Source organism: Mastomys coucha, unplaced genomic scaffold, assembly GCF_008632895.1.
Source record: "Mastomys coucha isolate ucsf_1 unplaced genomic scaffold, UCSF_Mcou_1 pScaffold16, whole genome shotgun sequence".
Taxonomy (NCBI): Eukaryota; Metazoa; Chordata; class Mammalia; order Rodentia; family Muridae; genus Mastomys; species Mastomys coucha.
In genome coordinates this window covers 77,443,322-77,466,817 of record NW_022196898.1, presented here as the reverse complement: position 1 = coordinate 77,466,817, position 23,496 = coordinate 77,443,322, and the positions used below count along the sequence as shown (strand labels likewise).

Genomic DNA, 23,496 nt, shown 5'->3' with positions numbered 1-23,496 from the left:
TGTACTGCAGAAGGATCCTGTGTGTGCCGCGTTGTTCCTGCTGGCGGGAGATAGCGCGGGACACTCTCATTTGAAATATTGTCTTAAGAGTCAGCTGTTTCTGTCTGTTGGTTTGGCGCAAATATCTGCATCTGACTTTTTCAGCTGCTTGTTGGGTCTTTCTGGGGGCAGTCATGATAGGTCCTTTTTTGTGAGCGCTCCATAGCCTCAGTAAGTGTCAGGTCTTGGGACCTCCCCTTGAGCTGGATCCCACTTTGGGCCTGTCGCTAGACCTTCATTTCTTCAGGCTCCTGTCCATTTCCATCCCTGTAATTCTTTCAGATAGGAACAATTATGGGTCAGAGATGTGACTGTGGGATGGCAACCCCATCCCTCACTTGATTCCTGTCTTCCTGCTGGAGGTGGGCTCTATAAGTTTCCTCTCCAAGCAGCTGGCCCCTGTTGTTGAATTAGGGAAGGCTGAAAGAAGCTGAGGAGAAGGGTGATCCTGTAGGAGGACCAGCACTCTCAATTAATCTGGACCCCCGAGGTCTCTCAAACACTGGACCACCAGACAGACAGCATACACCAGCTGATATGAGGCCCCAACACACATACAGTAAAGGACTTCCCGATCTGTGTTCATTCAGAGATGATGCACCTAATACCTCAAGAGACTGGAGGCCCCAGGGAGTTTAGAGGTCAGGTGGGATGTGGGGTGAGGGCATCCATGTGGAGACAGGGGGGCATGGGGAGGAGGTGTGGGATATGGAGCAGTTGGAGGGCAGATGAGGGGGCAGGGAATGGAATATGGAGTGTAAAAAGTAAGTTAATTTAAAAAAAGAGTCAACTGTTTGTTCCTAAGCATATTTATATTAATTATATTTGTTAATGTAGCTATGTATTTTAAATAGCATTACATATAAAAGAAAAGAACATGAGTCTTTTTTATATACATTAAATTGAATATAGGCAATTTGATAAGTATGAGTTATTAAAATGTGTTGTGTATTAAATCTGGGCAAAACAGCAGTGAAGGGTTGAAACCAAAAATCACAAAAATCTAAAACAAACAAACTTACTCCCAGAAGTCCGAGATCTCAGCTCTGCACTTGGGAGACAGAGGTAGGGGGATCTCTGTAAGTTTGAGGACAGCCTGGTCTACAGAGCTAGCTCCAGGACAAGCCAGGGTTACACAGAGAAACCCTGTCTCCAAATAAACAAGCAACAACAACAACAACAACAAAAAGATCTTAAATAGAGACTGGAGAATTCACATGATGTGTTATGCCTGTGCCATTCATGTTGCATAGAATAACAGATAGTACATAGCTGACAGATCAGATGCAGCTAATTTGATTGCATTGACTGATGTCAATGGGCTCCAACCAATAGATTCCTTCTCAAAGAAGACTTTAGACTTTATAACAAATAATAAATTCTTGGTCATTGTACATCTCACAGAGGATCTCCCAATTCCAAAGAAGCAAGGCCTTTGTGAATTTGTAGTGAAGGGATTCAACCTCTATGTTCCTGAGGATGGTGAGGGGATCTCTGAGCCATGGCATAGAGGAACCAAAACAGACGGATGGGTGGTGAACACCAGGACTTCCCACAGGTCTACACGCCTATTCTGCCTGGGTAGGAAGGAGTCTGGGCAGTCCAGGCTTTCAGTCCATTTGCAAACGCCTTCTAAGCTACCTCATTAACGTCTCAATTAGACTCTTCAGCCAAGACCATAAGAGGCTGTTGTGATTTATTTAGCAAAACTGGAGTCCTTGGCAGATGTCTCAGCACCCTGCTTTCTCTCTTTCCTTTACTAGCTCCTCAATATTTTATCTCCTTAAAATGAACCCTAAATCTTACTAAACTCAAAATTTAATTGAAACATACCAAGGTTTCATACTGAAAATAGTGAGTTTCTGTTGTTGAAAGGAGCACCCCGTTTTCTGGCCAGGCATGGTGGTGTATCTCTTAGATCTCAGCACTGCCAGACAGAAGGAGATGGATCCCTGTGGAGTCAACAAGTGGACTCCCAAGCCAGTCAGGGCTGCTCGAGACCATGCCTCAGAAAGCAACGAGTCCCACCCCACAAAGATGCCATTTCTGGCCATTGAGAGATTGAAATGAAACTCAATTATGTTTTCTCTCTACCTTCCTCTGCCCACCACTTCTCTCCTCTGTATATCCTCAGTGTAAACATCTGCTTCCATTGTCTCTGGGATCCTCCTCTTGCTAATTTCCCTCTGCCTTTTAAAGCTCACTACAGTGGGGCCGCCTTAGCCAGAGGCTTGCCTCCTCCCACAACTGTTGCATACATAATAACCTGACCGCAGCTTAGCAACTACTCAAGCTTTCACTTTTGCAAACTTCTGAAGTCATGCTGTCTTGCCCACTGCCTGTCTGAGAGCTCTGATGTCCTGACTCTCTGTTGTACTCCTAGAAGACATTGTCCGTGTGGGGACATGACAGCCAGCCCTAACCTGATGGTCCTGTGTTTTTGCCTGCCCAGAAATGAACTGCTCTATCCCAGTCATTAGAATGTTCAGACCTGGGTAATGATTTACACAGATCCCTGTGATAGGCAAAGAGACTTTATATGGAGCCTTAAGGGACCTTTTGCTCTGGAATGCCTGGAGGTCTCAGTGGCCTGTGGGTAAGAGAGGGTAATGGACTGTGAGATATTAACAGCAGCCTTTGTTTCTGTAAGATGTGCTTGTTGCCACGGGAAGGGATGACGTGGTCTTTCTGTTACTATACTGTGGGAAAGTAAGAATCAACCGAGGACATGAAACAATTTCCCTGCCAGGCTGTGTCTCCATGGATAGCTGTAATGCACACCTTTCTGATGTCCACCTTAAAACTTCACCTTAAGCCTCCTCTGCATGCCATTACGTTTGGCTCCTGCTGCCATCCTTCTGCTAGCCGGAAGAATAAATTCACTTAATCTAAATTTGAATTGAGTCTAAGTCTTTTGTCCTTCTAGTGGATTTGAACACCACAACCTCTTCATATTTACTTACCCAGTGTGTGGAGGGGTGGCTGATCGCTGTGAGCTGGCATAGTGCAGTTTCTGTGATCCACCTTAAAACAGCAGCATCAACCCTCTGTTCTGTGTTTCAGTAGATCTTCATATCTATTGCTTATATTCCTTTTCCTCCCAAGAAAATTTTTGGATGCCCATGGACTTACAAGAATGTCTTGCTAGAGTTGTGTCTGATTGCCTTGTTATCTTCAGAAGTGACTTAATGAGGCTTTACATTTCTCTTCCATTCCTTCCCCATCCTCTGTGAAGGTCAGAGTTACTATCAGTGCTATCTTGGCTTTACATTTCTGTTCCATTCCTTCCCCATCCTGTGTGAAAGTCAGAGCTCCTATCGGTGCTATCTTCACAAGGTATCTAGGCAGGGTAGTCGTAAATGGCAGATGTAGGGGCTGCTATGCCAAAATACTGATAATGAAATTATAATATAGACAATAAATTAGAAGATTCAAAATGAGAAGCAAAAGAATGCGGATATAGATCTGAACACATGCACTACATTTTAGGAAAAGATCCACTCAGAATATAGAATTATAAATTCAGATCAGAAATGACAGATATATATTAATAATATGTAATAATATATTAATAATATGTATATATTAATAATGTGTATTAATAATAATATATTAATAATACATACATATTATTGACATATTTATATATTATATATAGTACATACATATATATATATTTTAAAGTGTTAGGTTTTACACTTCCAATTGAAGTTTTTTACATTTATTTCAACAAGTTTTTTTCAAAATCTTATTTTAAAATATTTTATAAGGAATTTTATAAAAGAACTAGTTGTATCATTAAATATGTCTGTGGAGAAATAAACGTGAAGCATTTGGGTGCTGGTTTGCAGGACTTGAGTGGAGCTGCGGCTGTACGGTCCCCTGGGGCTCTCTGCCTCCCCGCATCTCAGACGCCAGGCATCAAAGCATTGAAGATGACTGACTCAGCCCCATCTGAGTGTCAACTCTCTTCTTCCAGATCACCGTTGACAGTGATTGAACTGAGCCGCGTTCTCCTCTTGGCCCCGTGGGAAGCTTTCCTTCCTCAGTCGTTCCTTCCTGCTGCCTTATTATGCTTTGGACTTGTACTCAGCGCACATTCACGGTGCAGTTATCCATACCCCAACCCAATGATTAGAAACAGTGTCACGAAGGAGAATTCCAGGCTAGTTCTAGAGGCCAGTCCGGAGTTAACGGAGAGTCTTGCAGAACAACATTCCCCAGGAGCTGCGCAGCTTTATGGGAAGCTTAATGGACTTTTGAAATGAAGCCAGGGCAAGGAAGAGGTCAGAAACATTCCAGAAGCTTCCTTAGGCCCATTCAAGGGTAGCCATTCCCCTGCCTTCCCACATTATAGAGTACGCTCCTGGTTATTTAATTAAGTGGAATCTTACTGAATGTAATATTTTATATTTGTTTTTATTACTTCATATTACATTGTGTGATTTACTCATACTGTTGTTTTAATATATAATTTATAAATATATAATGATACATAATATATAAATAAAATATATCATGATTTATTCATTGTACTAATGATGATTTGTATAATTTCTAGTTTTTAAATCTCATGAAAAGTAATATTACATACAGTAACCCTTAGCTACATCACATATATGTAGAATATATGTATATATACTATCACATGTATATATTTTATATCTGTTGTTTAAGCACATTCACAGTGAACTTTGTTGTTATCGTTGTTTACAATGGTCTCATTGTTGAGACTAGGACTTCATGTATTTAGGAGGATATTGCTAGCTCTCCCAAAAGGTAGTTTATATTCTCCCGAGTGGCATGTACATGTCACAGTCTGAACATATTCTTACGCTCAGTCAGTTGGGGAGTGTGCGACCTGGGCAGCTAACTCTGAGGTTCCAGCTGTGTCTATGCAGCTTAGAAAGAGGCTCAAGATTGGAGATGCTTCTTCAGGCCGACAGCACAGCAGTGCAGCCGGGACCATGTGAGCACGGAAACGCTGGTGACCGTTTGTGGAGATAGAGGACAAAGGTTGTTTCTCGTGGACAAGAAAGGGAATCTGAAAGTGAGGGTGGAAAGGTGTAACAAGAGATCTAAGGGAATGTGGAATTATGGGAGACGGGAGAGTTTCAGGAGCAGGGGGCCAAGGAGGAACCCTGGCTAAGGCTAAGGCAAAGCCAGTAATAATTAAGTTTTCAGTTCATTTCCCGAGGAAGGACTCAGAGCCTTCAGGGAGTGATTTCTGGAAAGCAGTGGGCTGGGAGCCAGGTAGCAGAGGGTAAGGGATGTGTGAGGGGGGAGGAGAGATGGGTAGGTGGAGCCAGGTAGCAGAGGGTAAGGGATGTGTAAGGGGGAGGAGAGATGGGTAGGTGGAGCCAGGTAGCAGAGGATAAGGGATGTGTGAGGGGGGAGGAGAGATGGGTAGGCAATGCAGCCAGCCTTTTCAAGGTGAGGTGGAAGGAGGGCATGGGCAGAAAGCAGAGGGCAGGAGATGCTCAACCATGCTTTATCCTCCCACGGGAAACTAACTGAAAAAACATTTAGGGTGGTGAAGCTTTTGGGTGGCAGGAGGGGCTGGGATCCTAACCAAGTTTCAGTAAAATATGTTATATCTGAAGGGCCCAGAAAGATGTCTTCCACTGTAACACAATGCAGACAAGAATGGTTGGTTCTATAGCAGGCATTCTGAAGCCTGAGGGGTTGCTCACCATGGAGTAATTGCTTAGTAGATAAGAGACTAAAACTATTGTCCAGATATGTTAGATGTACAGTCACTACTCACAGCAATTTATTTGTTACTTCTCTGTGTATTTGGATTTATAATGAAGAGATCTGTTATAGCCAGCTTTACCACACAGGGTGAAACCTGGTTTAGAATTTTGTGATTGCTAAAGAAACCTGGAAACACTATCTTTATCTAACTCTTCTTTGTTCCCCAGTATGGAGTTAGCTCATTCACTATGCAAAGAGGCCTTTATACACGTCTGCTGTATTTAAAAGTTGTGGCTAACTTTGGGTACTGATTTGAATAAATGGGTGTGTCTATACAAAGAGTATTTGAATGCTAGAATACATGTGTGCAGGCTCTGAACTTTATAGATAGACAGATGAGAAAATGTCTTGTTTGAGATAGTAGATGATGTTTCTACTCATTTGAATGTGGTATATAAAAGTTGGTTTTGAAAAATATCAAGTCTGTATTTAAGTGCAGTTCTCAGATAATGATCCAACTATTTTATTTATTTATTTATTTATTTATTTATTTATTTATTTATTTATTTTTGTGGTCTGGGTGTTTGAGCCCAGGCCCTAACGCATGTTAGGCAGGTGTTCTCCCTGGCCTCTTTTTAAATCTCCCAAAGAATCATAATTCATTTTTCAAAGACAATTTGATAATTCTGAGCACCCAAATGTTATTAGCAACCAAGACTTTTCCTAAGCCAGGTTCCAGGTTGCATCTTAAATCTTTCTAAAGCAAATTATGCAATCTAGTGTTATGCGTGCAATACAACTGAGCAACCCTGAAGACAGCAGAGTTCTTGTGGGTGCGGTGAGGACAAATTACACCAGGTATGCTGAGACCTGCGCCACAGGCAGCTTTGTGGAGCACAGTAATTAAAGTGTCCTCCAAAGGCTTCCATCAGATGCATGCTGGTCCTACTCTTCTGGATTAACAGTTCACTGTTGCCTTTCAACCAGGAAGCTTGAATATTAACTGCTGCTCTTGCACACGTCGGTTTCTAAATGATGCTGGCTCCTGGTGGGTCCACTCGACACAAACATCTCTTCTCCTTGTGGGAAAGCTCTGGTTTTTCTTTTGAATGACAGTATTTCATCCTTTTATATTCAGCTGGAGCTAGACAAGGGTCTAAATGATGCTTTTGTGCATGTCACTGCACACAATCTTTCTCAGAATATACATTTGCAACTCACACATCTACTTGCCATACATATACAGTTAGTAGTCGATTTCTGTAGTATATAAAGTTTAGATTACATGTAAATACATATTAAACTCTTGCTCTTTTCTGTTATTGTTTTGAGATGAGGTCCTACTCTGTATAGCATTGAACTCACTGTTCAAGGGGCAGGCCGACAGCAAGTTGATTAAGAGCACCATTCTTTCAGAGGACCTGGGTTTAACTCCTCGCATCCACATGGCAGCTTACAACTGTCCGTGACTCCAGCTCCAAGGAGTCTGATGTCCTTGTCTGGCTTCCGTGGACACCAGACATGCATGTAGTACACAGACATAGAAGCAAGCAAAACATTCGTGCACATAAAAATAAGTAAATCTAAAGAAGAAATTTTAAAAACTTTGTGCATATGTACACATACAAACACACACATGTACAGTCGGGGCTGGTAGGAGTGAGGGTGTTTGTCTTCTCTATACCTCAATTTCATTAGCTCTGCACAGACTTTGCTACAGAATCAACCTCAGCAGAAGGCAGTGATGTTTTAGAAAGTCAGACGGTGCACATGCTCAGCCGGTGATTGTGAATGCTGTGGGTGGGATGGGGTTTAGGGAGCTGGGCTTTTGACGTGAAGCAAGCTCGCTGTTCCTCCTTGGATTTGTGTACAGGGAGAAGTGTGAATCTTCAAGCAGTTTTAAAGAACTATTTGACTGAAACTTCATATTTCTGCAATGTGTATAGTTTTCTCAATTTTCATTTTATGTCAGGAAAAGTAATAGGATTATAACATTCATTAGACAAACATGGAAAACTACTATGTGTGCTTATTGACTGAAGGTATATCCATTTTAAGAAGTCAAAGCCAGGCATAGTGGTCATGGCTTTAATCCCAAACATTTGAGAAGCAAGGGCAGATGAATCTCTAAGAGTTCAAAGACAGCCTAATCTACAAAGAGAGTTCCAGGACAGTTTGAGCTATAGAGAGAGAAATAAAATTCAAGTAAACAGCCTTAAATTAGTGTGACAGATGAGGTTCAGTAGAACTAATTGCCTGTGGTATGTTTAACCCCTGGAGTCTGTCACTGTTCTATTGCTGTGAAGAGACACCACGACCATGGTAACTTATACAGGAAAGTGTTTCATTGGGAATGTACTTATAGTTTTATAAGTTTAGTCCACAATCATCATGGTGGTCAGTGGCAGCAGGCAGGCAGGCAGGCAGGCAGGCAGGCAGGCAGGCACTGGAGCCACAGCTGAGAGCTTACATCTGATATGTAAGATAGAGATAGAGACTGGGCCTGCCATGGTCTTTTTAAACCTCAAACCCTATCGCAGTGACACTTCTCCTCCAACAAGGCCACACCTCCTCCAACAAGGCCACACCTCCTCCAACAAGGCCACACCTCCTCCAACAAGGCCACACCTCCTCCAACAAGGCCACATCTCCTCCAACAAGGCCACACCCCCTCCAACAAGGCACACCTCCTCCAACAAGGCCACACCTCCTCCAACAAGGCCACACTTCCTTCAATAAATCCACCCCCTCCTCCAACAAGGCCACACCTCCTAATCCCTTTAAACGATTTTATTAACTGCATACGAAGCATTTATCTACAAGCCTATGGGGGCCATCCTCATTCAAACCACCACACCTAGCATGCATAGGGCACACACTAACGTTCACATTTCACCACAACTGTTCTATAAGCTGACAATGAATCTTCTGGAGTTTAGCTTTCCCATTTTTTTTTTTAAAACACAATCTTTCTTTCAGGTTTTATGTATGAAACTCTATGGAAATCCAAAATACCACCAAGCACTCCATTATGGAACAGAGGCGCCGCAGGATGGTAAGATTTTTTTTTTAATCCCTTCTTTGGTTTATGGGCTTGCTTACTTGTTTTCATTCTTCCAAATACAGTGGGTGACACAGCCTTGAGAGGAGCAGACTCTGCCTGCCCCATCTCAGCTGCCGGTTGTGTTTGTTGCCATTCCCTTAGTATACCGTCTCCAGTGATGCCTTTTGGCAAACTTTATCCAATAACCAGAGAAACTGAAGATACAAAGATGAGTCAGTTTCTACCCTAAAGATCTGAACTCTTTGCCTATGAAGATATTAGCAGGTAATCATGACGCTGAGAAGCTAATGCAAGCTGTTGTGGGATGGTAGGTCTGTGGTGTATGTAATGGCACACTGTAGCACAGTGCAGATACCATATCATACAAGTTTTCCAGGAATTCCGAGATTTATGAATTCCATGAGTAAAAACAAGCATTCCTCTATGTTACCTTCTAAAGGGGGTGGGAGGGCAAAGTCTTTCCCAGTCACCATAGGCTTCAATCAAAAAGCCCAGAGCTGGGCATTGGTCAGTAGTGTGCATAGGACACACACCCCTGACACACACACACCCTCTAGAACGTGATGGCAAGGCCCCACTGTTGGAGACAACCACATTCTTGAGTCATAGAACATAAAGAAATTAATCTGGAATAACCAAACTGGACGCTTCATCTCTACTGACCTCCTTTCATAGTGCTAGAAGGTTCTGTTTATAGACAGCAGAGAACAAACTTGTCAACAGTCTTACTCAGTTGTCAACCCTTCGAGCTATAGTGACCGTCAGCCTGGCAGCCTGTGACCCGTGGCACAAGTGTGGCAAGAATGTCCCGGGAGCTACAGTAACTCAATTTTGGATTGAATGGAAAGTCTACTCTGTGGCCTGTGACCTAGCCTGCCATTTCGTTTTATTTTATTTTGGTTCGTTTTGCTTTTTGTTATCATGTTGTTTTGAGACAAGGTCTCACTATGTAGCCTTGGTTATCCCAAACCTCACTCTATAGACAGGCTGGCCTAGAATTCCTAATGATCCAGCATGCCTTTTCCTCCCAGGACTAAAGGTATGCTTCACCATGCCCAACAGCAGTGGGCTTTAAAGAGAAAAAAAGGGAGCACATTAAATTGGGGGCTGAGCGGTACAGGGCAGAGGGGATCAGGGACAACTGGGAGGGAGAGAGTGGTGGATGAGTTTGATCCAAGCACAACACATGCACAAATGAAATACTCAATAAAATGCACAAAATTACTGCACTTTACTTTATTTCATTTAAAAGATTTATTTTATGTATATCTGTGTTCACCTGAGTATATGTATCATGTACCATGTGTATGAGGAGCCCATGGAGACCAAAGGAGTCATTAGATGTGAGCTTCATGAGGGTGCTGGGAACCGAACCTAAGTCCTCCGCAGAAGCAACCAGAATTTTTAACCACTGCGCCATCTCTTCAGCCCTGGTAAATTCTTATATTTTTAAAGCTTTAAGGCTATACCCTTCATATTTGTGTTTCACTGTTTTTTTTGGTTTTTTGTTTTTTTTTTGTTTTTTGTCTCAACAGAAATAACAGTTCATTATAGACATGGTCTTCCCCTGGTAACTGTCACTCTGCCATCCAGAAAAGAGCGCTGCCAGTTTGTAGTCAAGCCGATGTTGTCGACAGTAGGCTCATTCCTGCAGGACTTACAGAATGAAGATAAAGGCATCAAAACGGCAGCCATCATCACGGCAGGTGTGCATCTGTGCATCTTAGAGCTCTCCAGTCAGCCTCCCTTCTCCCTGGCTCTTTACTTCCTTAGAAAGAATGTCATTATATAGTAAATTATGCAATTCATTATAATATATATTACATATATGTATATATATTACATATAATATATGTAAGTATATATATTACAATCAATGGCTACCCATTGCAGAGTGCTTTTATCTTATATACTAGTACTGTTAACATAATAGGTCAAAGCCAGCACAGTGGCACATGCTTATAATCCTAGTACCTGGGAGGCTGAGAAAGGAAAATTGAGAGTTCAAAGCTAGCCTGGGCTATGTAGCAAGACATTATGTCAACATAAAATGAAGTGAACAAAAACAATGTCCCAACTCTATTAAATAAAAGAAAATGAAATAAGCTAAGTGTTAATTTCAGTTATTTATTTTATAAACACCCAGAGACTTTTCCTATGAGAAAATTTTAGTAGAATGGTATTAGTGTGTAATTTTCAGCAAAAGTTAAATAATTGAGAATAAGGTGTATTTTATACAATTAAAATAGCCAGTAGAAAATGCATATGTAGTGAATTAATCTTTGTTATGGAGCAATTACAATCAGAGATTATTTCCATAGTATTAGTCCATAGGAAAATATACATTTTAATGTCAGGAGAGGGAGCTAATCACTTATGTGTTTAAGTATATGATATGAACTTTATATTCTCATTGAATGAATTAGTTTTAGATCAAATACCCCTAAAATTGAAGAAGGAATTATTTATATCAGTTCAATATTTAAAAGTCACTGGTACATAAACATCAATAAATTATCATTGTTCTTTTTATGTATTAAAAGTTCCATGGAAGCTTATTTAAAAGTTAATGATTACTGTTGTCCTTTTGAAAAGGAAATATACACAGCCTGGGGAAGTGAGTCAGCAATGAAAAGTGGGGTTCCAGGTCACCCAGGAACTCTGCCTGACCAGTGGCACGGGTTCCTTCCTGTCTGGGCCAGTACCCTGAGCAGACCTTGGGTGCAAACTCCACAGCCAGTCCCACAACACCCAGAGGAAGATCCACTCCCAGGCGCTCCAACACGCCCAGGATCATAGGATCAAAGGTGCCCTGAGAAGACCTTGGGCGCTAACTCCACACACAGTCCCACAACACCCAGAAGAAGCTCACTCCCAGGCACTCTAACATGCCCAGGATCACAGGATCTCAGGACCTTGGTCACACCAGGATCTAAGGGTCCCAGAGGCAGCTTGACTCCCAGGAGTTCTGACACACCAGGATCTCAGGATCACAGGATCACAGAGACAGCTGAACTCTGAGGAGTTTTGACACAACCAGGATCATAGGAGAGACAGGCTCCAGTCAGATATAGGGAGGACATGTAGCACTAGAGATAATCAGATGGCAGGAGGCAAGTGTAAGAACATAAGCAACAGAAACCAAGGTTACTTGGCATCATCAAAACCCAATTCTCCCACCATAGCAAGTCCTGGATATACTATCACACTGGAAAAGCAAGATTCTGATCTAAAATCACTTTTCATGATGGTGATAGAAGACATTAAGAAGGACATAAATAAATAATTCCCTTAAAGAAATATAGGAGAACACAGGTAAACAGGCAGAAGCCCTTAAAGAGGAAACACAAAAATCCCTTAGAGAATTACAGGAAAACGCAATCAAACAGGTGAAGGAAATGAACAAAATGATCCAGGATCTAAAAATGGAACTAGAAACAATAAAGAAATCACAAAGGGAGACAACGCCAGAGTTAGAAAACCTAGGAAAGAGATCAGGAGTCATAGATGCAAGCATCACCAACAGAATATAAGAGATAGAAGAGAGAATTTCAGGTGCAGAATATACCATAGAAAACATTGACAGAACAGTCAAAGAAAATGCAAAAAGCAAAAAGATTCTAACCCAAAACATCCAGGAAATCCAGGATGCAATGAGAAGACCAAACCTAAGGATAATAGGTATAGAAGAGAGCAAAGATTCCCAACTTAAAGGGCCAGTAAATATCTTCAACAAAATTATAGAAGAGAACTTCCCTAACCTAAAGAAAGAGATGCCCATGAACATACAAGAAGCCTACAGAACTCCAAATAGACTGGACCAAAAAAGAAATTCTTTCTGTCACATAATAATCAAAACACCAAATGCACTAAATAAAGAATATTAAAAGCAGTAAGGGGAAAAGGTCAAGTAATACATAATGGCAGACCTATTGGGGGCTGGAGAGATGGCTCAGTGGTTAAGAGCACTGACTGTTCTTCCATAGGTCCTGACTTTAATTCCAAGCAACTACATGGTGGCTCACAACCATCTGTAATGGAATCTGATGCACTCTTCTGGTGTGTCTGAAGACAACAACAGTGTACTCATAAAATAAATAAATAAATCTTAGGGGGAAAAAAGGCAGACCTATTAGAATTACACCAGACTTCTCACCAGAGACTATGAAAGCTAGAAGATCCTGGGCAGATGTCATACAGACCTTAAGAGAACACAAATGTCAGCCCAGACTACTATACCCAGCAAAACTCTCAATTACTATATATGGAGAAAACAAGATATTCCATGACAAAACCAAATTTACACAATATCTTTCCATAAATCCAGCCCTACAAAGGATAACAGATGGAAAACACCAACACAAGGAGGGAAACTACACCCTAGAAAAAGCAAGAAAGTAATCTTTCAACAAATCCAAAAGAAGATATCCACGTAAACATAATTCCACCTCTAGTAACAAAAATAACAGGAAATAACAATCACTTTTCCTTAATATCTCTTAACATCAATGGACTCAATTCCCCCCCCCCCCCAAACATAGACTAACAGACTGGATATGTAAACAGGACCCAGCATTTTGCTGTATACAGGAAACACATTTCATTGACAAAGACAGACACTACCTCAAAAATCAAGTAGAAACAAAAAGACCTATGCAAAGAATCAACAAAACCGGGAGCTGGTTCTTTGAGAAAATCAACAAGATAGATAAATCCTTACTTAGTCAGAGCAACCAGTGGGCATAGAGATAGTATCCAAATTAATAAAATCAGAAATGAAAAGGGAGACATAACAGTGAAATATATCTTAAAATAATTATTCTGTTTGTTGAATATTAACAGTTGAAAATATTAAAATCATGTTCTACAAAGAAGAAGGAGAAGGAGGAGAAGGAGAAGGAGAAGGAGAAGGAGAAGGAGAAGGAGAAGAAGGAGAAGAAGGAGAAGAAGAAGAAGAAGAAGAAGAAGAAGAAGAAGAAGAAGAAGAAGAAGAAGAAGAAGAAGAAGAAGAAGAGAAAGAAAAAAGAAAAAAAAGAAAAAAGAAAAGAGAAAAGAAAAGTAGGGTTCCAACTTCCAACTAATGGCAGTCAGGCCCATGTTAACTCCATCTCCAGAGCATCTATCACCCTCTCTTGGCCATCACAGGCATTGCACTTATGTGCACAAACCCACAAATGAACACATAGGCGCAAAATTAAAAATAAAAAGGCTAGACAAGCAAGAAAAATAAAGTTTTTCCCTAACCAAATTAAGAACAAATTAAGGGATAGATACAGATGTTGTAAACATAGAGATGAAAGAATTTATTCATCCAACAAATATTTATTGAGCATCTAGCATATATCAGGCCTTGTAGATGCTAGAGACAGAGCGAAGAGCCACAGAGATGAAAAACTCCTGCTCTTAATAGAACTTACATTTTTTTAGGAGGAAAAATAAACAAGATAAAGCGATAATTATGCAGAATTTTAATTAGTGTAAACCTTAATGGAGAAAATAGAGTAAGGAATACGGGATTGTGATGGCTGAGTAAAGATCCAAACAAGAGGAAAAGAACCTGGAGGAGATGAGAGGACCTGGAGGAGCTGAGGGGACCTGGAGGAGCTGAGGGGGACCTGGAGGAGATGGGAGGGACCTGGGGGAGCTGAGGGGGACCTGGAGAAGATGGGAGGGACCTGGAGGAGCTGAGGAGGACCTGGAGGAGATAGGAAGGATCTGGAGGAGATGGAGGGGGGGGGGGGCTTGCAGTTCCCAGGAACTCCAGATGCAGAGGTCATGTGAGGAGGCAGCAAGGGCTAGAGGAGGAGGATTCTCAGAGGTGAGGGAAGCTGGTTGAAAAAGGCTAATGGGTTATTGTAAGGACATGGAGGTGAGCTTTCTTCCTACCTGTGGCCACAGTGGGTTTCTAAGTAACTTGGACACAGGAACAATGGGAATCCAGGGCTTTCCTGCCTGTCTGGGAATTGGCATCAGACAGATGCATACACAGAGCTCAGATGGGGTCAAAATGAGCAGAGCCTTTGCATAAATATCCAGTAAATGAGTGAAGAAAAGTAGACAAGATTGATGGATTTTTAGCCATTTTTAGGCTGATGTTTCCTTGAAATTCTTTAATAACTTTGAAAACACAGCACAAGGAAGACAGAGACTCAGCGGTTTTCTCTAAGGAAACAGGACTCTCTGTTGAGTTGAAAATACTTTATTGAAGCTTGTAGTTGAAGTCATCTAAATTTTTGTTTTGTTTTTTGCTTTTTGTTTTTTGTTTGGCTCCCTCTGTGTAGCCCTGGAACTCACTCTGTAGACCAGTCTGGCCTCGAACTCAGAAATCCGCCTGCCTCTGCCTCCCAAGTGCTGGGATTAAAGGCGTGTGCCACCACCTCCCGGCCTAAATATATTTTTTTAATGTCACTTGGGAAGTCAGATTTAAAAAATCATTGTGTTGCTGGGATTTTTGTTTGTTTGTTTGTTTGTTGTTTTGAAGACTATAGAGCAGGGGTAGAATTTGCCTGTGTTTAGTTTGCACTTGAAAAATGTGATCTCAACCTACCATAGATCTGCCTTTTTTTCCCCCCAATTCCTGGGAACATGGTCTCACTCAATTTGTACAGGAGGCCAAACAGCCAGATTCTAGCAACAGACCCAGCTGCAGGCTTGACTAACCGCCTCCTGGGACGGTAGAGGCATGGAGCCAGCCAGGAGGCAGCCAGCCAGGTTCTCCTCCATTGTGAGAATAGCCTGGTTACTGTAGCTGAAACGGCTTTGGCTGAATGTCGGAGCAGACACCTGGGCAGGAGGAAACAAACTTCCAGAACTTTCCTAGAGTATATTTCACATTAATTGTGTGTGAGCTGTTCTAGTTTCCCACGCACTGCCCAGCGAGTTTGCTTTCTTAACGCCTGGCCTACCTTAAAGCCTTGTGGGTTTTGGTTTTTAAATAGGCTGTGTGAGACACAGTGCAGAGCACCTGGAGGTTAGAACTAACCAGGAGACTTCCTCCCCATGATGATCCACACACACCTGAAATGTTCCTAAGTGCTAAACTGAAATGCAGGAGGGGAGGGAGGGCTGGAAGATATGTATATGTATATATGTATATGTGTTATATTTGATATATGATATCATATATAAACACACACACACATATATATAAAACAATATAATTGTGATCTTGAAAAAGCAACAAGTCTTGGGGCAAGTTTCTAAAAATACCAGTCACAAAGCTAGACAGCAACTGGGAAATGCCTGCTAGACCTAGAGCTAATAGCATTGTCATGATGAGAAGTTGGAAAGTGTAACTTTGAACCTTCATTGGTTATAGAGGAAGAGGTACCCTAGGATGGTGCCGGTAGTGAGCCAAATGGAGTTAAGCCAAGAGTTAGTGAGCGTTCAAGAATATGAATATCTTATGCTAGCTTTATTACTGGTGGGTTAAGGGTGAGGAGGTCTGAGAGATACAGAGACCAGACTGAGGCCTCTACCATGTGTTTCTAGAAGCTTCATCTTCAGAGTAAGAATTCCGAGATGAGACAAGGTTAGGGATTAGGAAGTTTCATTTCAGGAAGTACACACTCAGGAGGGACTTCCCAAGAGAGTTACACCTTGTGGCCTGTAGACAGCATTTGGGGAATGTGGTACAAAGGCTTAATCCTTGAGCTGATTTAACAAGGAGTACTTTCTCATGTCTAGATGCAAGAGAGAGAAGTTCAGTCATGATGTCTGCAGTTGAAGCTATTTTTCTTTTAATGATAAAGCCAAGTTTGATGGTTATTGATTCTACATTTAGATACTCTGTGGTTTATGATCCTCAAGTTTTTATTTTAAAGCAATTTCTTGTTGCTGTTGTCTTATCTAAACCCCTCTTGTATCTGGACCAGTCCCTATTTCAGTTTTACCTATAGCTGTTGACTGACTGACTCCTGTCCCCTTGAACAGCTCTTGTAATTCAATCTTTTATCTCTGAGACATTTGAAATTGCTATTAAATTCTCTTCTTGGTATTTATCCATTCTCATAAATCACATAAATGCAATTTAATTTTTAGACATAGTCACTTCTATTTTTAATCTCTGCCACTCAGTCTCCTTGTAGTTTTGCCTCCTCTTCCATACTAAAAAGGAGCTATGAGCCAGTGTGATGGTTGACGCTTTCGGGTGCTATTGGGATACTAAGCTCTGTTTCATTTAAGTCAAGGTCTCATTGTGTGGCCTTTGGATGGCCTGGGACTCACAATATGGACCAGGCTTGCCTTGAACTCACAGATCTGCCTGCTTCTGCCTCCTGGCTGGTGGGATTAAATGTGTGTGCCACCCTGTCCAGTTTGTGCTACTAAGTTTTGAACTAAAACTAATAAGTCACCTCCGATAATTAAAAACAAGGAATTCAAAATATTAGTGCTTGTCTGTCTGTCTGTCTGTCTGTCTATCCATCCATCTATTTATCATCTATCTACCTATCTATCCATCTATTTATCTATCATCTATCTATCCATCTATTTATCATCTATCTATCTATCTATCTATCATACATTATGTAAGTGTCAGTAATGAACTTTAGCTAATCAGAAGAATGTGTTACTAGGTTCTCTGATCTGAAATGGCAGAAATCCAGGCTCAGGTACAGGCAGCATCAGGGAGAGGCAAAAGCAGACTGGGTCAGCCCAGGTCTGCTTACTGGGCTCTGCTACTAGCGCCTTGTTCCGACTCAGAGTAGCAGAGCGTATCATAAGGTGATGTAGGACTGAGGAAGAATGAAGACAGAGTCCATACTGCACAGATATGATTTACTTACTGGTGGACTTGTGTTGCACACTAATGTTATGGGTAGCATCCCATTGAGGATCCCTCCAGGTATAGCGGAGCATCACCTGAAAAGCAGGAGAGTCAGGAGTTCAAATTGTGAGTTTGTCACTAGATCAGGTTGTATGAAAGAAACCCTGTTTGGGTTAGGATGATTTTTTTTTTTTTTTTTTTTTTTTTGGTCAATTTGACCCGTGACAGTCTCTCAGTTGAAGAATTGCCTTACTCAAATTGGCCTATGGGCATGTGGTTTGAATGAGAATGCCCCCTCCCCTAGGTTCATACATTTGAATGACTGAGCCCTAGTTAATGGAACCCTTTGGGAAGAATTAGGAAGTGTGGGCTCTTTTGTCTTTGGGGGTTTGTTTTGAGGTTTCAAAAGTCCATGCTAAGCCCAAGTGTGTCTCTCTGCTTGGAACTTGTGGATCAGATGTGAGTTCTCGGCTACTGCTCCAGAGCCCCCTGCCTGCTTGCCAGCCACCCACTCCCTGCCATGATGATCATGGACTCCCCCTGAAACTGTAAACAAGTCCCCCAATTCAAAGTTTCTTTGGTCACAGTATCTCCTCACAGCAATAGAACAGTAACTAAGACAGAATATCTGTGGACATTTTCTCAACTAATGATTGGTGTGGAAGGGTCCAGCCCACTATAGATGGTGCCATCCCAGATTGTACCAGGCGGTAAAGGGAAGAAGCCACGGAAAACAGTGGGCAGTGTTCCTCCATCTCCATGATCTCTGCTTCCATTCCTATCTTGAGGTCACACCTCGGCTTCCTTCAATAATAACCTACATGCGAAGTAAATTCTTTCCTCCAAAAGTTGGTTTTGGTCTGGTGTTTTTTCACAGCAACCGAAGCATAACTAGGGCATGCCCTATCTCAAAGAAGAATGGAAAAAAAAAAAAGAAAAGAAAAGAAAAGAAAAGGAGAATTTTTTCATAATAAGTCCAAAGGAAAGGACTTGCATAACAGTGCCCCCAAGAGATTTCATGGTTTCACCTAAACAGAGTAGGCCTGGTTTATGTCAGGCAAATCTCAAGGACGCCAGGCACATCCCTGGCTCTGAACACTGCCCGGGCTCAGGCCTCAGCCGTCCACCTTAGGCTGGGGATGGTTTTCTTTTCTCCTTTTCTTTTCTTTTCTTTTTATTTTTTCTTCTCTGAGACAGGGTATCTCTGTATAGCCCTGGCTGTCCTGGAACTCACTCTGTAGACCAGGCTGGCCTCGAACTCAGAAATCTGCCTGCCTCTGCCTCCCAAGTGTTGAGATTAAAGACGTGCGCCACCACCGCCAGGGTGGGGATAGTTTTCTCTGCTTGAAGTACACCGGGGAAGCAGAGCAGGCCTGCTAAAGGTCATCCTGAAGGCTGCATGCAGGTCAAGATAGTGTAAAGTCAACCTAGATACTGCTGTCTTCATGGGCCTAGCCCCGCTGTGGAGTGCCTGTGCATCTCTGAATCTTTGTAGACCATTTTAACCAAGGACATTAGTCGAGATTCCAGTCCATCTGGCACAGTGGGAGAGGAATGCCTGCCTGTTCCCTGTGGTCCAGTGGAATGGGAGACAATGAAGCGAGCAGAGAAGATTCCCTTAGTAAGAAAGGAGTGCTACCTGAAAGGCAAATGCCCATGCCTATATTATAAAACTGCAGTCTTAGTTTTTACCTGTTGGGGCGAGGCACCCACTGCTTCAAAGCAGCCTTAGTTCTGTGTTGTTTCTTTCAGACGGCGGTGAGATTCCAGCTTCAACATTGATGGACACTTTGCTAATGAAAGATTTTAAGCTCGTCATCAACAAACTACCGTATGACATACGGTGTCACAAGAAAGGTAAGCGAAGGCCCTCGGTTACCTTAACTCTTGCTTTAGTAGGAAGCTTTTAAGAGAGCAAAGAAACTTGTTGAGAAGAGAGTTTTCTGAGGTATTACACAATGGTCATTTTCCTTCTGCCAGAAGCAGAGGGAAGATCTCCCCTGATTCTTATCATGAAAACTGGATAGAGTTCTCAAAAGTAAGCTATGGCCCTCATTCCTGAACACGCCCCCACACCCGGCATCTTAAAACCTCGAGTGCAGGTCAATTGTAATTCTTAGCCACTCTACTCAACATTGGGGGCTGCAGTTTGCCCTGTGACCTCAGTTCTCCCATCTAAGTACTAACCAGGACAGACCCTGCTTAGCTTCGGAGATCAGGCCGAATTGAACCCAGTCAAGGCAGTGTGGCCCGAGCTCGGCTCCTGCAGCTCTCAGGAGAGCTACTGACTGTTTGAGGAACGAGGACTTCCAGGCTCATTTACATGCCAAATATGAAGCTAGAAGTCTTAACTCTTTCAAGTTTTCCTTTTAATTTCAAACTCTAGGTTGAACAAGCCTAATCTGAACATTGGAAATCCAAAACTTTTTGAATACTGGTATAACACAAATGGAAAATTCCACTATTTATAAGAGTTCTTGTGGGCTGCAGTCAGAAGACAGAAACATGGAGGGTAGGGCATATCTCAGGGACAGAGTGCTTGCTTAGCATAATATATATGTATGTGTCACATATATATAATAAAATCACTGTCAATATACATAAGGTATTTTAGTTAGGGTTTTACTGCTGTGAACAGACACTACAACCAAGGCAACTCTTATAAGGACAACATTTAACTGGGGCTGGCTTACAGGTTCAGAGGTTCAGTCCATTATCATCAAGGTGAGAAGATGGCAGCATCCAAACAGGCATGATGCAGGAAGAGCTGAGAATTCTATATCTTCAGCTGAAGGCTGCTAACAGAATACTGATTTCCAGGCAGATAGGATGAAGGTCTGAAAGCCCGAACCCACAATGACACACCTACTCCAAGGAGGCCACACCCACCCACCCACTCCAACAGAACCACACTTTCTAATGGTGCCACTCCACGGGCTGAGCATATACAAACTATCACATATGGTAAATATAAAATGTAAATGTTGGATCACATCCCCAAGATCTCTTATGTCTGAACAAAGATTCCAAAACCTGAAGCATATGCAAAATTTGAAATAAGTATCTGGCCCCTAGCATTGTGGATAAGAGTCACTCAACCAGAAATGTTTTCCGCATTAACAGTTTGCTTCTGACATTTCTATTGCCACCACTCCACCTACTGCTTCTACTCTCCTCTTTCTTTTCCCCATGGTGTGCCCAGCATGTAGACATTGCCTTTGTAGTTGTGTCCACAGTTTTTAGGTATTCTCTTAGTGCTCATCTTTCTTTAATTTTCAGCATTGGGGGTTTCTCTGGATGGATCTTCCAGCTCAGACTCTTGCCTCCCCAGTTTATGGTCACTGATGGAGCCCATGGAGAGTTTTCATTCCTTGGGGTGGCTTTTATTTCTAGTGCTCCTTGGTTCTTCCTTAGCATTCCTATCTCTCTATTCACTCCATGTTCTTGGATGCTCACCTTATCCATTAGAGGCTTTATGACATGAATCAGTTGTCTTCATAGTACACTTGTTGAGTTTTGCCAACATGATGCAACAACAACAACAACAACAACACACACACACACACACACACACACACACACACATACAGTGAAGAAGGATCCTCAATTGAGAAAATGCCCCAAAAGACTGCCTTACAGTCAAGTCTGTGGGGACATTTTCTTAATGGTTTTTGTAGAAGGGTCCACTCTACTGTGGGTGGTGCAACCCTGGGCTAATGGTTCTGGATGGTACAAGAAAGGAAACTGAGCAAGCCATGGAGGAGCAAGCCAGTAAGCAGCGTTCTTCCTTGGCTTCTGCATCAGCTCCTGCCTCCAAGTTCTGACCTGGCTCTTCTCAGTGATGAGATAGAAACTGTGAGCCAAATAAAACCTTTCCTTCCGAAGCAGCTTTTGATTCATGTCTATCACAGCAATGGAAAGCTGAGATACATATCTTAGTCTAATAGTTCCAAAGTGGTGCTGTAACCTCCCTCTCTCTTCCAAATTCCAAGGTGGAATGTTAGGTCCACAGGGCCCAAGGCCCAACGTCCAGCTCCTTGAAGCTCCTGAGAAGACTGTGCTGTCTGTGAGGAGGAGCGCTGGGTTGGGCTTGAGCTCCTGGCCTAGTGATCCGAAGTCTAACTGTTCTCAGTGTTACTGCAAGAGACCCGTGCTATACAGTCCAGATGAACAGCGAAGGACACAGTATGCATGATTGGATGGAAACCAATAGAAGAATCATACTGGAATTAATTAAAGAGGAACTTATTAAATTACAAATTTAGAGTTTTAAAAAATCCATCTTAAGTCATTCTTAACAGATATGAACTTAAAAGTTTAGGCAGTGAAAATGAAATCTACATAAAAGACATACAAAAAACCCAACCACATGTAAATGATTAATTGTCTCAGACATGGGTTTTGTTAGGAGATGCAGAAATACTTGGTCAGTTTGGGTTGGCAATTAACTCAGGAATTCAGTGCTGCCCATTTCTCTGAAAGCACAGTAGGTGCCCTGCTCTGTCTTGCCCTGTGGTGTCCTCACAGGAAGAGACAGAAGTTTGCTTCTACTCCTAAACAGTGTAATGAACAAACTCCATGGCATAGGCACATTAATTTCCACTTTCTGTAAATTTCTACTTTTCTCACTGTCTCCACCTTCTCACAATTTCTTTATTCTCCCTTTAAGACACCATCACCTTGGGGCTAGAGAGATGTCTCAGTGGTTGAGATAACTTGCTGCCCTTGAAGAGGCCTAGTCCTTATTGCTTCACATCTACTATTTTTGGGTTTATCTTGCCTCTGTTTTTCTAAGACCCAATGGATAAATTACAAGACATATATGAGCTGCCAATATTGAAACAAGAAGATATCAACAACCTAAAAAGCAGATCTATAATGAGCAATAAGATTGGGTTGTTTATTTGAGATCTAATTTTTTAATGTAGTACTCAGTTATGAACTACCCTGGCAGCATTCTGTCCGTGGTTTTGGGAAGCAGTGCTCTCATTTTCACTTGGGTTGAGGACATTTCCATTTCCTCCCTGATTCTTTCCAATGATCAATTATTATTCAAACCTCTCTGGTTCAGTCTCCAGGGTTGTATAGTGTGTGACTTTTCTACTATATTTCTAGTGTTACTCTACTATAATCATTATGATCTGGTAGGCTGCAAGGAATTCTTTCTTTTTACTTTTTTGTATTTGTTAGCTTTTTCTCTTTAGAATAAGTGGTCTATTTTAGAGAGAACTCCATGGGCTAGCAAATATATATATACATATATATATATATATATACATATATATATATATGTATATATACATATATATATATATCACCTATAGGTTTTGAAGAAATTATTCTGTGATAGAGTTTAACTTTGAAATGTCTACTGATTTTTTTAATCTGGATAGATCACATATAAAATTCAAAGACATTCACATACCCATAAATACCACACACACACATACACACACACAAAAAAGTGTGTGTGTATGCATGGTGGGGGTTGTAAAAATATGTTTTATATAATTTTTTGAGTCAGCTTCTCATCTTGTGGCCAAGACTGGAGCTATGAGCTATGTGACCTGGCCTGGCCTTGAAGTCATGGTAACCTTCCTATTATTATTGTTATCTGGACTTATCTGCCCTTTGTTGTCCAATGGTGTTTATGAATCTGGGTGCATCAATGTTCCATATATCATACATATTTGTAATTATTATATCTCGATGGATTGTCCCCCTTGTTATTATGTAATGATTTCCTGGTTTTCCTCATTTTGGTTTGAAACACACTTTGTCCCATCCCACACTGCTCTGTCAGATCCTAGAGCTCATGTCCCATCCCACACTGCTCAGTCAGATCCTAGAGCTCATGTCCCATCCCACACTGCTGTCAGATCCTAGAGCTCATGTCCTATCCCACACTGCTGTCAGATCCTAGAGCTCA

General features: G+C 41.7%; 1 protein-coding gene across 3 annotated transcripts in view; it reads left to right on the top strand.

Moving 5' to 3' along the window:
- Positions 1–23,496, top strand: part of Mcub (mitochondrial calcium uniporter dominant negative beta subunit) — a 69,615-nt gene that overhangs the window by 41,107 nt on the left and 5,012 nt on the right. For all 3 annotated transcript variants that reach the window (XM_031375479.1, XM_031375478.1, XM_031375480.1), the window contains 3 exons: positions 8,716–8,791; positions 10,336–10,506; positions 19,320–19,424. In XM_031375479.1, coding sequence (XP_031231339.1) covers positions 8,716–8,791; positions 10,336–10,506; positions 19,320–19,424 — 352 coding nt within the window. The remainder of the gene's footprint in view (positions 1–8,715; positions 8,792–10,335; positions 10,507–19,319; positions 19,425–23,496) is intronic.